The following is a 12,411-nucleotide window of genomic DNA, read 5'->3' on the forward strand; positions in this document are numbered from 1 at the left end:
AGCTGAATATCAACAGTGAGTTGAGCTTATTACTTCCCAAACGACTTGTTGCGTTATGAGTCTTAATTTGAAAATGCGGCCGGAAGACGGTGCGCTCGGTGGTTACCGCTGCCTTCACGCATGCCTCATACCTCCCATCACTGTACCTGAGGAGACGTTCCTGCATCCAGCGGTGTCCTCCCACCGTGCCGAAGCGTGTCGGGCGCGAGACGGGACCATATCACCGGAGCTGCGGGGTTCGTGTCCTCGTGAACCGCGAGGGCTGACAGAAAAACATACAGGTGTCCCACGAGACCCGGCTGCTGCTGCCTGGTGACGAGAGAAGGGGGGGGGATGTCCGCATCTGTTGCCTGGGTGAATTCATTAACACGTTAGCATCCAGCTAGCTAGGCTTATTCCAAGGTACCGAAGGCACCGTTACACCGAAAATCACGAATGTCATCTCTCGTGTCCGGTGGGCAGCGCTCGGCATGAGTCTTCGGTAAATACCGGTGTCGGTTACGGAGCGATATATTCCGTCGGGAGAAGCAGACGGACCTGGAGGTGTAGGAATGGGCTTCATGTAAGGAGCTAACGGGGGCTAACGGGAGCTAGCGGGCTAGCTTCATGGGTCCAGTGGTGGGCTATGCGGCTGCTGCAGAGGAGCTGCTAGCTCCACACCCTGCTGGCTAACATGGAGTGTTTGTTTCCCAGTTAACCCGCCGGTGTCTCGCATACATAATACAATGATAATACTGATAGTCAGCTAGGAGGCCGACGCGACAATGGAGTCTTTCCTGCAGATAGCGCCCCACTCCCTGGCTATAGTGCTGTCCAGGGTCGGGGCTGGGGAGGCGGTGGGGGCGGCCGGGGTGTCGGAGAGCGACGCGCTGCCGAGACACCACACCGGCTATGAGATTTTCGCCGATTTCAAAGCAGAAAATACCCAGCAACATGTGTGGAACCAGAGGATTACCGAAGCTGTGTCCGAGACCTTCTTCCTGGGATGGATAGACGAGCATGTGCTGCTGATCCAGGGCAAGGAGGACCATCTGGAGGTGCTGAGGGAGGGATGGATGCGGAGATCCCTTAATCCGCCGCGGGGATTCACCATCAAATACCTGGGTAAGGCCTCAACACCCTCCCCTCTGTGCTTAGGTTTAGGCCCACTAATGTTCGTGTGATTGTGTTTCCATTGACACCACACTACACGACACGCACCACTACCTCCATTCAGCAGAAGGAGACATTGATGCTGCTCCTCCTCCTCCTCCTCCTCATCATCATCATCATTGGTCTGTGTCTCTGTTGCATTCAATTCTAAAACAGATTAGTCAGACGTTAAAGGTAGCATGAGCCACATTTTAATCACATCATAGGGAATAAACTGTATGTATATTATAATTGCTTTAAAATAAATGACATGGACGGGAAATTATAATCACTTTGTACCAAATCATTTGGTTTGATTATTGCTTTCCTACCTTTTGTGTGTGCACATTTTATACTTAACATGCTCAGAATAAGGGGTTGTTCATCATAATTAATAAATAATCACTTACTGACCTAAGCCTTTTGATTAGATTTCTTTCCTGCACGTTAACCTGTATGAGAGAGCGTTAGAGCCAACCAACAACGTGCTGAGAAATGAGACCAACCATAGACTGTGTCAAAAATGGACGTAGCATACCCGTCAAGGTCCGTTTTCCCAACTTGATCCAATCTTCCTCGCCTATGTAAGTGGCCATCTTGTCAGACTTTCCTCTTACCATAAAAGGGCATGTATGTGACGCTGGGGGGAGGGGCATACATCCATCTGGCTGACGTTTACCACCAAGGAGAAGTGAGGGCCAGCGGCTAGCTATCACTCAAGAGGCTGCACCCCTAATTATTCATAAACTTTAACCTACAATAAAATAAAAACAAGCCTGTTCACCCCCCTCGGTGTTGTCATGGAGACATGAACTTAACATACAGACTAGAATGTTTTTTGTACCAGGCCTTAAACAGGTTTAATGATGCTGTGAAAACGGCCTGTTTAACATGGGGGTCAATGAGAAACTGCTCTATTATGAAACCTGCCCCTAGTGGACACTCAGAACTGCAGTTTTTGGCACTTCTGTATTTGATCAACCAGGAAGTCGCTGTGGAGGGGGCTTGCGTTTTCTGCGGTACATGCTCAGAATAAGGGGTTGTTCCATCATAATTAATAAATAATCCCTTACTGACCTAAGCCTTTCGATGAGTTTTTTTTTTTCTGTCAGCACATGTAAGAGAGCGTTAGAGCCAACCAACAACGTGCTGTAAAATGAAGCTGAACACAGAAGTGCCACAAACTGCAGTTCATCAGGCGACCACTTGAGACTGGCTCCAAAAGCAAGTCAATCCCCATAGACCCCCATGTTAAAATGCCCACCGTTACAGCAGAAATAAACATATTTACAGCCTGGTATAAAAAAAACGTTTTGGTCTTTATAGTTAATTTCACTATTCATGTCAACTGTACAGGGGTTACATTTGTATATATCTCACCTGTGTATATTGTATAAAGGCTTAAAGCTAAGCATAATTAAGGGCACGCAGCTTTGAGTTGCCCTCAGCAACCAGGCATCATTGGGCCCTCAGCTCCACCACGCTCCACCTCTCTGCCCATTTGTGGATTACCTGGCTAATCCAAAGATTGGCAGGCAGGGTCAGGCGCCGTTTAAGATGGCGAGGGCTTGAGTCACCGGGAGTCGCTCAGATTGAGCTTCATTTCGGCTCTTCAGAAACCTATTGGTGACATCACAGAGACTATGGCTGTATTCAAAATCACCTTTTATTATAGGAGCAGGACTAAATTCAATCCTGATAATCTTTTACACGAGAAAGTCTGTGGGACGACTTGCACATCACTACTGCGTGTAGTTCCGCCCTGCCCACTGTTAAATTCACATAGTGACTGTGAGAGCCACTGGTACAGTTGCAAACACTCTTATTACAGCCTAAGAAACGTGTCTTTTTATTTGAAATGGTAGATAGCTCTTGGCATCGGTTTTGTGCCCATGTGATTAAGGTTTCAATTTTAATGACGACTGCAGCCCGTGTTCCCTTAATTTGGCCTGAATCTGAAGTAATACACATATAGCTCTATGGTTTATTTGACCCTAAATGGGACCATGATTTACTGAATGAACATCCTGCTGTTTTGTAAAAGACTTGAAAACCGGTGATTGATAGTGAGAAGTCGGTTCATTTTCTCGTCGACTCCTGCTGGACAATAGAATAAGGCACGTTTAAGGAACTTTCACACTGGCATCATTTTTAAGACCCAGGATCTACCTCGATCTCTATTATACAGTCTATGGTTTCAACTCTCTGTCACTGTTTTGGCATGGAGGGAATGAGTTTGAGGAAAGGGGGGGGGGGGGGGGGGGGGGGGGTGGTGTTCTGGACCCACAGCTCCAAAGCATGCCATCACCACGCAGCGAGCACGAGTTAATGTTCTGCACGAGTTCACCTGTGCAACTTCAGAAAATGAGTACCGTCAGGTGTTCAGAATGTTGGCATCGACTGGATCAAAGCATCTGTTCTTGTGACATCCCTAATGGAGCCAGCCTCAAGTGGTCGTTCAAGGAAGTGTGTGTGTGTGTGTGTGTGTGTGTGTGTGTGTGTGTGTGTGTGTGTGTGTGTGTGTGTGTGTGTGTGTGTGTGTGTGTGTGTGTGTGTGTGTGTGTGTGTGTGTGTGTGTGTGTGTGTGTGTGTGTGTGTGTGTGTGTGTGTGTGTGTGTGTGTGTGTGTGTGTGTGTGTGTGTGTGTGTGTGTGTGTGTGTGTGTGTGTGTGTGTGTGTGTGTGTGTGTGTGTGTGTGTGTGTGTGTGTGTGTGTGTGTGTGTGTGTGTGTGTGTGTGTGTGTGTGTTCTGCTCTGATTAAAGAGAAGAAAGGCAGTGCCATAAATAAGGTCTTATTCTCCCCACTCTCCCCACCACCGCAGGCGATCAGGCATGTACACACACACACACACAGGAGTGATGGTGGTCAAATGGAGTAGCACCACACAGTACACATATACGTACACAGATAATATGTGTATCAGATATTTGCCCTCTGCTAAGGGCTGAGATTACGTGCTCACTGCCTTTGTCCATGAAAATACAGAGAACACAAGGTTGCCCACTCTGGCATGATGTTTTCTCTGCACATATGAGCAGCCCGAGGGCTAGTCTAGGGCTGACAACAAATGTTCTCAATTCAACCATTTATTTGAATATTTAAAACTGTCATTAACACGTTTGAATATGTAAATCAACATTCAATGGTGAGACAAAAGCTACTAACCTACTTTGCCTGAGGAAAGCTGATGCCGGAGACTGTCAGGTTGTACGTCTCTTAAGCTGCCGTCCACTCACCGTGCTCTCCACAGTGAAATAATCCACGTTGAGTGAGGCAGGGGGACCAGCCTGCTGTAGACACCCACACCTCTAGAGTCAAATTAGCCACCTCTAAATAAATCATGCTAAATACAAACTCTAAACTCTCTAAACTGGCGATAGCAATGTCCTTTACTATGCTGTGACGAGAGGGCAGGCGCGTCCTTAGATCTGGGGAATTACCCCGGATCTCTTCAGAATAGCCCCGGACCTCTGTGCCCTCTAATAAAAAAAACAAAAAACATAATGATGAAATTAGCCCAGTACAGTAGGGGCAGTAGAGTACAATAAGGGCGACTTTCAGCTGAGTGCCTCTGCGGTTGCCGTAGTGACTGCAGATGATGAAAACAGGATTATGTTTTTAAGATACTCATAGACTGTATAAAAAGGAGATACTCTGAGCTATGTTTTACTACACCAGGGTGACTGGCTGGTGGAGCACCGGGTCACTCGATAAACCCAAACAGCAGTCAGGAGAGAAAACGCGCGACACGATCGAGCATCAGCGATAAAAATGAGTTTGGGTACATCGCTTTTGATTTTACTAAGCAGTAGCGAGCAACGCAGCTTTATTAACCATTGTTCCACACATTCTATGACAAATTGCGGATTGTAGTTAGGACACAGACTGTCCCATTACCCAGGACTCCAGGCTTACCAAGTCCATCTCTGGGCTGCTACTGCAGAGCGTCTAACGGGAACACAGCATGTATGGACTCTGTTGTGGTGGGTGCCAGTCTTGACATCAGTGGACTCCATTTCTAAGCTGACGTAAGTTAATGTTGCACACTGTTGGCTGCAGGGGAGCTGAAAAAAGGCAAGAGACTCAGGAGCACACACACAACGTTGCACCTTTTGGATTTTCCTGGAAAATCGCTCCCAAATCCTTTACAAAGAAGTCAGTCTACAGGCTGTGCAAGCAACTGAGAGAGTCGGGGAAGGTCTCATTTTTTAAGTTAAGTTAGAACAGCCCCCCCCCCCCACCAAAAAAAAAACAATTAATGCACGTAAAAAGGTACATGCAGAACATTTAATGTTGCTAACATTCCAAAACAGGTGCGAATAGCATCATTTGTTGTCTGTAATGCAGTGTTTTTAAGTGTCTCTAGGGCTGTAAAGAAATTCTTGGTCCACTGAAGTCCTGCCTACTCTTCAACCAATCGATTGGTCCATGTGGCGGGGGGTAGATGAACGTAATTGTCCACAGTCCACCTGGTAGCATTGTGTGGCCGCCAAGGTGTTTCGTCCTGAGGGTAGTGTTGTTTTTTTATCCTTTTCCATGGGAGTGCTGTGTATTTACTCTTTGTTACACTCTTTGCTGAGTGTCTATGCTATGGTGAAAGTTGCATGTTTGGATTTTTTCTGGTCTCAGAGGGTTGAAAATGAACATTTGAGCTGTCGATGTCACATTTTTTTACCCAGCCGTCCAATCACAGTGGAGTAGGGCTTGAACACAAAGACACACCATCACCTCCTTCATGTAGTGCTGAACACCCACACCACCAACGAAGGATAATTGAATCCTGCTGAACCATATATATCTGTAAAATTACAGGGTTCGTACGGGTGCTGGAAATCCTTCCAAGTGCTTGAATTTTGGATAAAGTACTTGGAAATGCGTGAAGTTGCATTTGCATTTCTTTCACAAGAAATGGCTATAGAAAATAAGTTTAAATATTTTAAATTTCGTATTATCTGGTATTACGAAACAGAATTTTAGGTTAATACCGTCTCTTTTAACGTGATTACAAAAAGTGAAATAATCATTTTCAATATGTGTGTGAGATGATGGAAAAGCTTGAAAATGGACCTGAAAAGGGCCTGAATTTGACCTTGGAAAAAGTGTACGAACCCTGAATTATCCGTCCCCTCTCCCTACGTGCTTCAGCCTTCATCCAGAACAGGTATTCTACCTTACTGTGCCAATATTTCTACATCCGTGGATATTCCACAGCACTGCAGCGGGAGTCTTGTGATATTTGTTTACAAATCTTTCCGTAGACCTCAGAGTTTTTGTGCATCTTGTCCGACTGTTTTTGAATATTTTCATCCGACCAAATCTGCAGTTAACACTCCATCTCCGCATCACACCAACGTGAACCTTTCGCCGCCATTGTTTTAAATGTCCGCGCATGGTCCGACCTTCTTTTTTCTATGTCCCAACAGGCGCACATAAAATGACCTCAGAACCGCTGTAGGCCTCATGATCCTTGCACTCACACTGGTCAAACGAACTAGACTTTAGCCGTGAAACGTGCTTGGGCACGGTACGGATGGACAGTGTGAGTGCGCCCTGAGACTAGCAGGATCAAGGGATCTCAGCTGGAAAAATCTCTGCACCACCCTCCAAAGTGCTCTGGAGGTGACTGCTGTGCATTGTAACAAGTGCACGTGGCTTTGTCAGCCGGGATAAAATGCTTTTGTGAACACCTGGCCTTATGAAAATAACACCAGCGATTCTCCTCAGTCGGACAAGCATATGGACCAAACAATCGGCCCCAGAAGAAATCAGCCCTAGAATGTCGTTTCAGTGAGCGTGAAAGCATGGACGGCCTCCTCCAACAGATGGATGCAGCCCAGTCAGTGAATATGGAAATGGTTTAGTCAGAAAGGATAAGGCTGAAAAGATGTTCTATTCTTTATCTTCTACGGTATTGTCACCAAATTCCAAAACCACTCTAACTGATAAGTCTCACTAATATGTATTCTCTCTTTTTTTTGTGGCAACCTCTTTTCTAAAACAGCTGGTTGCTGTAGTTTTTATCATGTATTATTACACAAACAGAAAGAAAGAGTGCATTTTTCGCTATTTTCATTGGAGGAGCAATCTACATTTGATGCCTAAGTGAGTATTTGCAGCTTTGACTTTGCACATGGGAGAACAAGAGAAACAGAAAATTCCAGACTGACCTTAAGGCTTATTTCTGCTCTACGTTAGAGATGCATACAGATACAGACGGAGCCTTCTGTCCGTACTCTGAGTACATTTTATCCGGATTTCTGCACGCATCCTGCAAGCTCGCTGACGCGTATTGATACGGACCAAACGTTGCAGTACCACCAGAAATCTTGGGGGCAGTGTCAGGCACTGGACACAAAGAGTGCTGCCCATAGCAGGAGCGAGCAAGTCATCAAAGCCCCCACGGAAATCCTGAAAGAGTATTTTGCGTCAGTTTGTCTCATCTGTCAAACCAATGGCTGGAATTCTCCGTCCACACTCTGGGATGTCTTTAGTGTCTTACAGACCACCGCCGCCTACAACGCTGCCGGCCATTTTACCTCCTCAACAGACGCAGGATCATAAGCTCCTCCGTCATTGCCATGATTGTTGTTATAACCTAAACAACGCCCTTTTGGAGCAGGGGTCACCAACCACATTTGTCAAAGGGCCAGAATTTGACTGGACAGTCACTTTGGGAGCCGGACTCTCATCTCATCTTCAACCGCTTATCCGGGGTCTGGCCGCGGGGGCAGCAGCTTTAGCAGGGGACCCCAAACTTTCCTTTCCCGGGCCACATTAACCAGCTCTAACTGGGGGATCCCGAGGTGTTCCCAGGCCAGTGTGGAGATCTAATCTCTCCACCTGGTCCTGGGTCTTCCCCGAGGCCTCATCCCAGCTGGACGTGCCTGGAACACCTCCCTATGGAGGCGCCCAGGGTTCATCCTTACTAGATGATCCTGAACCACCTCAACTGGCTCCTTTCAACGAGTTCCTCGCTGAACTTCTCACCCTATCTCTAAGGGAGACTCCAGCCACCCTCCTGAGAAAACCCATTTCGGCCGCTTGTACCTGTGACCTCGTTCTTTTGGTCATGACCCAGCTTTCATGACCACAGGTGAGGATAGGAACGAAGATTGACCGGTAGATCGAGAGCTTTGCCTTCCGACTCAGCTCTCTTTCGTCTTTCGCCTCTCATATAAAATGAAATTAAAATCATTATTTTATGTTTATTGTTTATATTTTTTCATTTCATTACAAAAACTGAAGGCGTTTTTTGGCCTTTATGAGTCAGGCTCCTGTCACTTATACCACAGTCAACCACCAGGAGTGATAGAGAACTTTATTTATAGAGTCCTTGAAAATCCGACACAGCTTAAACAAAGCCTGGATTATAGGGCTGTCGTCCCTGACTTCAGCGCTACTACAGTTCCAGTTAGTGGAGGGAAAAGACCTTAACACAGGTAGGCTAAACTGGCGCTCTCAAAGGCCATTAAACCAAAAGGAAAACAGATCTTTTTTAATGATGAATGGACTGAAAAGTACGCATTTATCATAACAAACCTTCAGAAATGCGTTACCTGTAAGCCTCATTTGCAACGCAACTGTTTTTGTTGCAAAAGAAAAGAATATAATCTGCGCCGTCACCACAACACAAAACACGCACATTTCAAAGATTCCTATCCTGAGCAGTCAGAGGCCCGGCAGAGAAACATAGCCACATTTAGTGGCAATATTACTCAAACTTTAACTGATCAAGAGAGAGTCACATGTGCATCTCTGCAGGCTGCCTGGGTGCTTTGCAAACCTAACCTTTCACTTAAAGTGAGGTTTTAAAGGAGTGCATGGTTTCCGTTTTGGAGGAGCTTGCCCCCAACAAATCCATGGACAGAATTATTGCAACTGTCAAACAAACACCTCTCTCTGCTTCTCCTGCTGCACATTGAGTATACGTCTTGGCAGAGCATGTCCAGCAGGTTGTCACTGACGGGATAAAGGAAGCCAAATACATTTCACTGGCTATTGATGAGTCCACTGACAACACGGAGATCTCACAGTTGTGCGTTTTTGTCAGATTCTTTGATGGCAAAGATTTCTGAGAGGAGCAGCTGGCATTTCTCCCGCTGGAGGACAACACCACTGCTGACATGATCTTTGGAAAACTGGAGGATTTTTTTTAAAAGTCATGGATTGTCCTGTCTAAAGATTGTGGCTCCTAAAACTAACGCGCTTCACTGTATTATCCATCAAAGCGTGCTGTGTGTAAAGCTAAGCGGGGAGCTCAAAGAGGTGATGGAGAAAACAATGAAAATGATCGACCACATCAGAGGATATTCAAGCACAACCTTTTTCGCTAATTTGTGCTTGAATCCCAGGCTTCTCTTGATGACCTGTTACTCCACAATGATATGCGCGGGCTCAGTCCGGGCAAAGCACTGAAGCACTTTGTTAAACTCCGTGCCCGAGTATTGGATTTATTTAAACAAGTAAATCAAAAGCGGCAGCCGACCATCTCCGCGTCATGCAAGGCAGAGAATACATGTGCAACGTTGCGTTTTTAACAGACATTTTCTCCAATACACTGTGGAACCACATGCTATTTTCTCCTCGACCCTCACAATTCTGGAATCCAGCCACTGGCCGGATTGGACGGTTTGGAGACCACCAGTTGATAACTGCTCTGGAGGATGTTTTGCTCAACATCCATTCCAGCGTAAAGGACTCATGAAAGCACGAGGGCAACGGCGTTAGAATGTTGATAACCTAAGTCTCTATTTATGAACGAAATGGGAGCATAAATGAGCCTTTACTCATCTTAGTGCCTGTTTTCTGCCCTGTACCGCTCTCCTCAGCAGACTAAACATGTTAGGGTGTCAGTTTGGCTCAAGGGCACTCAAACAGCTAGGTCTATGTGCTGCAGTGAACAGTGGAGTCTGGAGCTGCCATGAGTCAGGAGATCATGTTACAACAACTGTTACCCATCTTTCTCTCTCTCTCTCTCTCACACTCTCTCTCACACACACACACACACACACACACACACACACACACACACACACACACACAAAATCATGTACAGACAGATGAAGTGAATTTTGAAAGTAATTGAGCTTAGCCTTTCATCAGGAGAAAATTACTTTTCCCACTCACAGGTGCTAGTGTGTGTGTGTGTCTGTTTGTTGTGTCTGTGTTGGGGTGCCAGCTGTCTCTGCCTGCAGGCGTGGAGTTTCCTGCACCCTTACCTCCCTCTCTGTCTCTCCGTCTCCTCTTCTGTTCGTGTGACTCTCATTCCTGAAACCTTTTAATTCATTTCATTTTGAATTCAAAGCTGTGCGCTGACAGGAGTTTCCAGCAACACCAAAGCAAAAACACAGCAGCCGCATTAACCACCACAACAACTCACATGTAAATCAGTTTTCTTCCGCTCCGCTGTCTTTAACTCATTAAAAAAGCAGAGCTGGAGAAAATATTTGACGAAGCCCTGCTGAGGAAAGAGGGAGAATGAGCCAGTGAGGTGACTCTTTTTACAGTACAGCCCTGCAGGGAGTTTACTTGCTTTGGTGTTTAATTTGTAAGTAACTACAGGAAGTGACCACATCACAGTGACATCACAGCTGTCTCCAGACCATGTGGCGTTGTGATGGTCAGAGTAGTTTCAAACATATGTTTCCCAGCAGTCAGTTGCCCACATTAGTGTACACACACACAAGGCTGTTTAATGCTGATGATTTTTTTACTTAGCTGTTCACTAGGGGAATAAATCACAAATGTAATCACTATATGATCTATAGATTCTTTCAACAATGATAAGATACTTTCTGATTTCACGAAGTCTGCCACGATACAATTTCTATTTGATTCAACTCAGGGGGCCATTGTTGCTGAGTCTTTCCAGACATTTAATGAAAAACTAACTATTTAATAATGTATTTATTATTTCATACAAGGAAGGAATTTCAAGATAAAGGAGTATCTTAAAGATGACAAAGATATTGGATTGTTGATCGTTGAATGGACATGTTGATCTAGATTGATGTGTCTTGCACCCCTACAGTTCAGTGTTACCGTGGTGACCACAAAAACCATAGGACAGAAACTAGAGACCATCTTGTGATGGGATCACACCGGCCGCGACACCAAATCAGGCCAGGGGCGTAAAGTGGTGAGTGTAGTGGCCCTACGTTACACACTGCTTCCACAGGCTTGTACGCGGGCTGGTAACGAGGTGTAGGGTCACAAAAATCAATGTCCAGCATTTACCTTTCCTTTTGTGTTGCTTTATTTTAGCCCATTGAGGAACAATAAACTTCTTTACTTCATTCACCATAAACTTATAATTAAGTGGCCGTTAAACACAAAGTGGCGCGTTGCTGCCATGTAATTGCACGGTCAAAAACTCTATGGCTTCCTGGTGTGTGCACCTGCGCTGATTGACTCACATACCACATAAGTTACAGAAAAACCTGAGGCCTTAACAAACACTGCCACCTATTGGCATAAATGTGCACAAGCCATAAACAAAACAGAAAAGGAACAATATGGCTGCTACAGCGGGGCAGCGACCCCTTTCCTACTTCGTGCCCCCCTACTTCTGGCGCCCTAGCTCAGGCAGCACGCGTCTTTGAATTCGGCCTTCCTTTTGATCTGAACAACACACCTGTAAAGTTTTATGACTGGATGTTGCTCGATCGTGAAACTATCACAGTGACAAAATCTGCCAGATTGTAAACACCTATCAAGATACCAAAACCGCCTCTGTGGTAGTTCCTGCTACAGTAGGTGTCTCATGATTACACACGCACACGCACACACAGAAAACACCGCTCCCTCTCATCAATACACTATCACAGCCACTTCTATCATGTAGGAAACTATGCTTTCATCATGGGAACAACTCTGCTCTGTGGTAGTTCCTGCTACAGTAGGTGTCTCATGATGACACACACACACACACACACATGTCTTGTGATGCTTTGTTCCCGTACTACTGCGATGCAATGTGTGGCAGAATTCTGCTTAGATAGAATGTGTTTGTGGTGATCTCATAATAAATCATTTTATGTCTGCAGATGCTTTTTGAACCTTTAAATCCTGTTAACTGTTAGCGTATTAGTCCACTAGATGGCAGCAGTTCACAGTGAAATGTGAAGCATATCTCTCTGTCAGCACTGGTCAAATGATCAAATAACATCACATAAAAACTCTTTCTAAATCCCCACAGAAGGAGGGTGGATTTAGCATTATGGAAAGAAACGAAGCTCACCCTGCTGCAGAGCTGCATCAGTCAGTGAGTTTCCTACCTAT

The 12,411-nt window shown here is 45.6% G+C and overlaps 1 protein-coding gene across 1 annotated transcript in view; it reads left to right on the forward strand.

Moving 5' to 3' along the window:
- The first annotated feature begins 758 nt into the window (after window positions 1-758).
- LOC310948176 (storkhead-box protein 2-like) overlaps window positions 759-12,411 on the forward strand; it is a 59,452-nt gene continuing 47,799 nt past the window's right edge. The window contains exon 1 of the mRNA XM_083915219.1: window positions 759-1,104. Coding sequence (XP_083771345.1) covers window positions 765-1,104 — 340 coding nt within the window. The 5' untranslated portion in view covers window positions 759-764. The remainder of the gene's footprint in view (window positions 1,105-12,411) is intronic.

Source organism: Echiichthys vipera, assembly GCF_963691815.1.
Source record: "Echiichthys vipera genome assembly, chromosome: 6".
Taxonomy (NCBI): Eukaryota; Metazoa; Chordata; class Actinopteri; order Perciformes; family Trachinidae; genus Echiichthys; species Echiichthys vipera.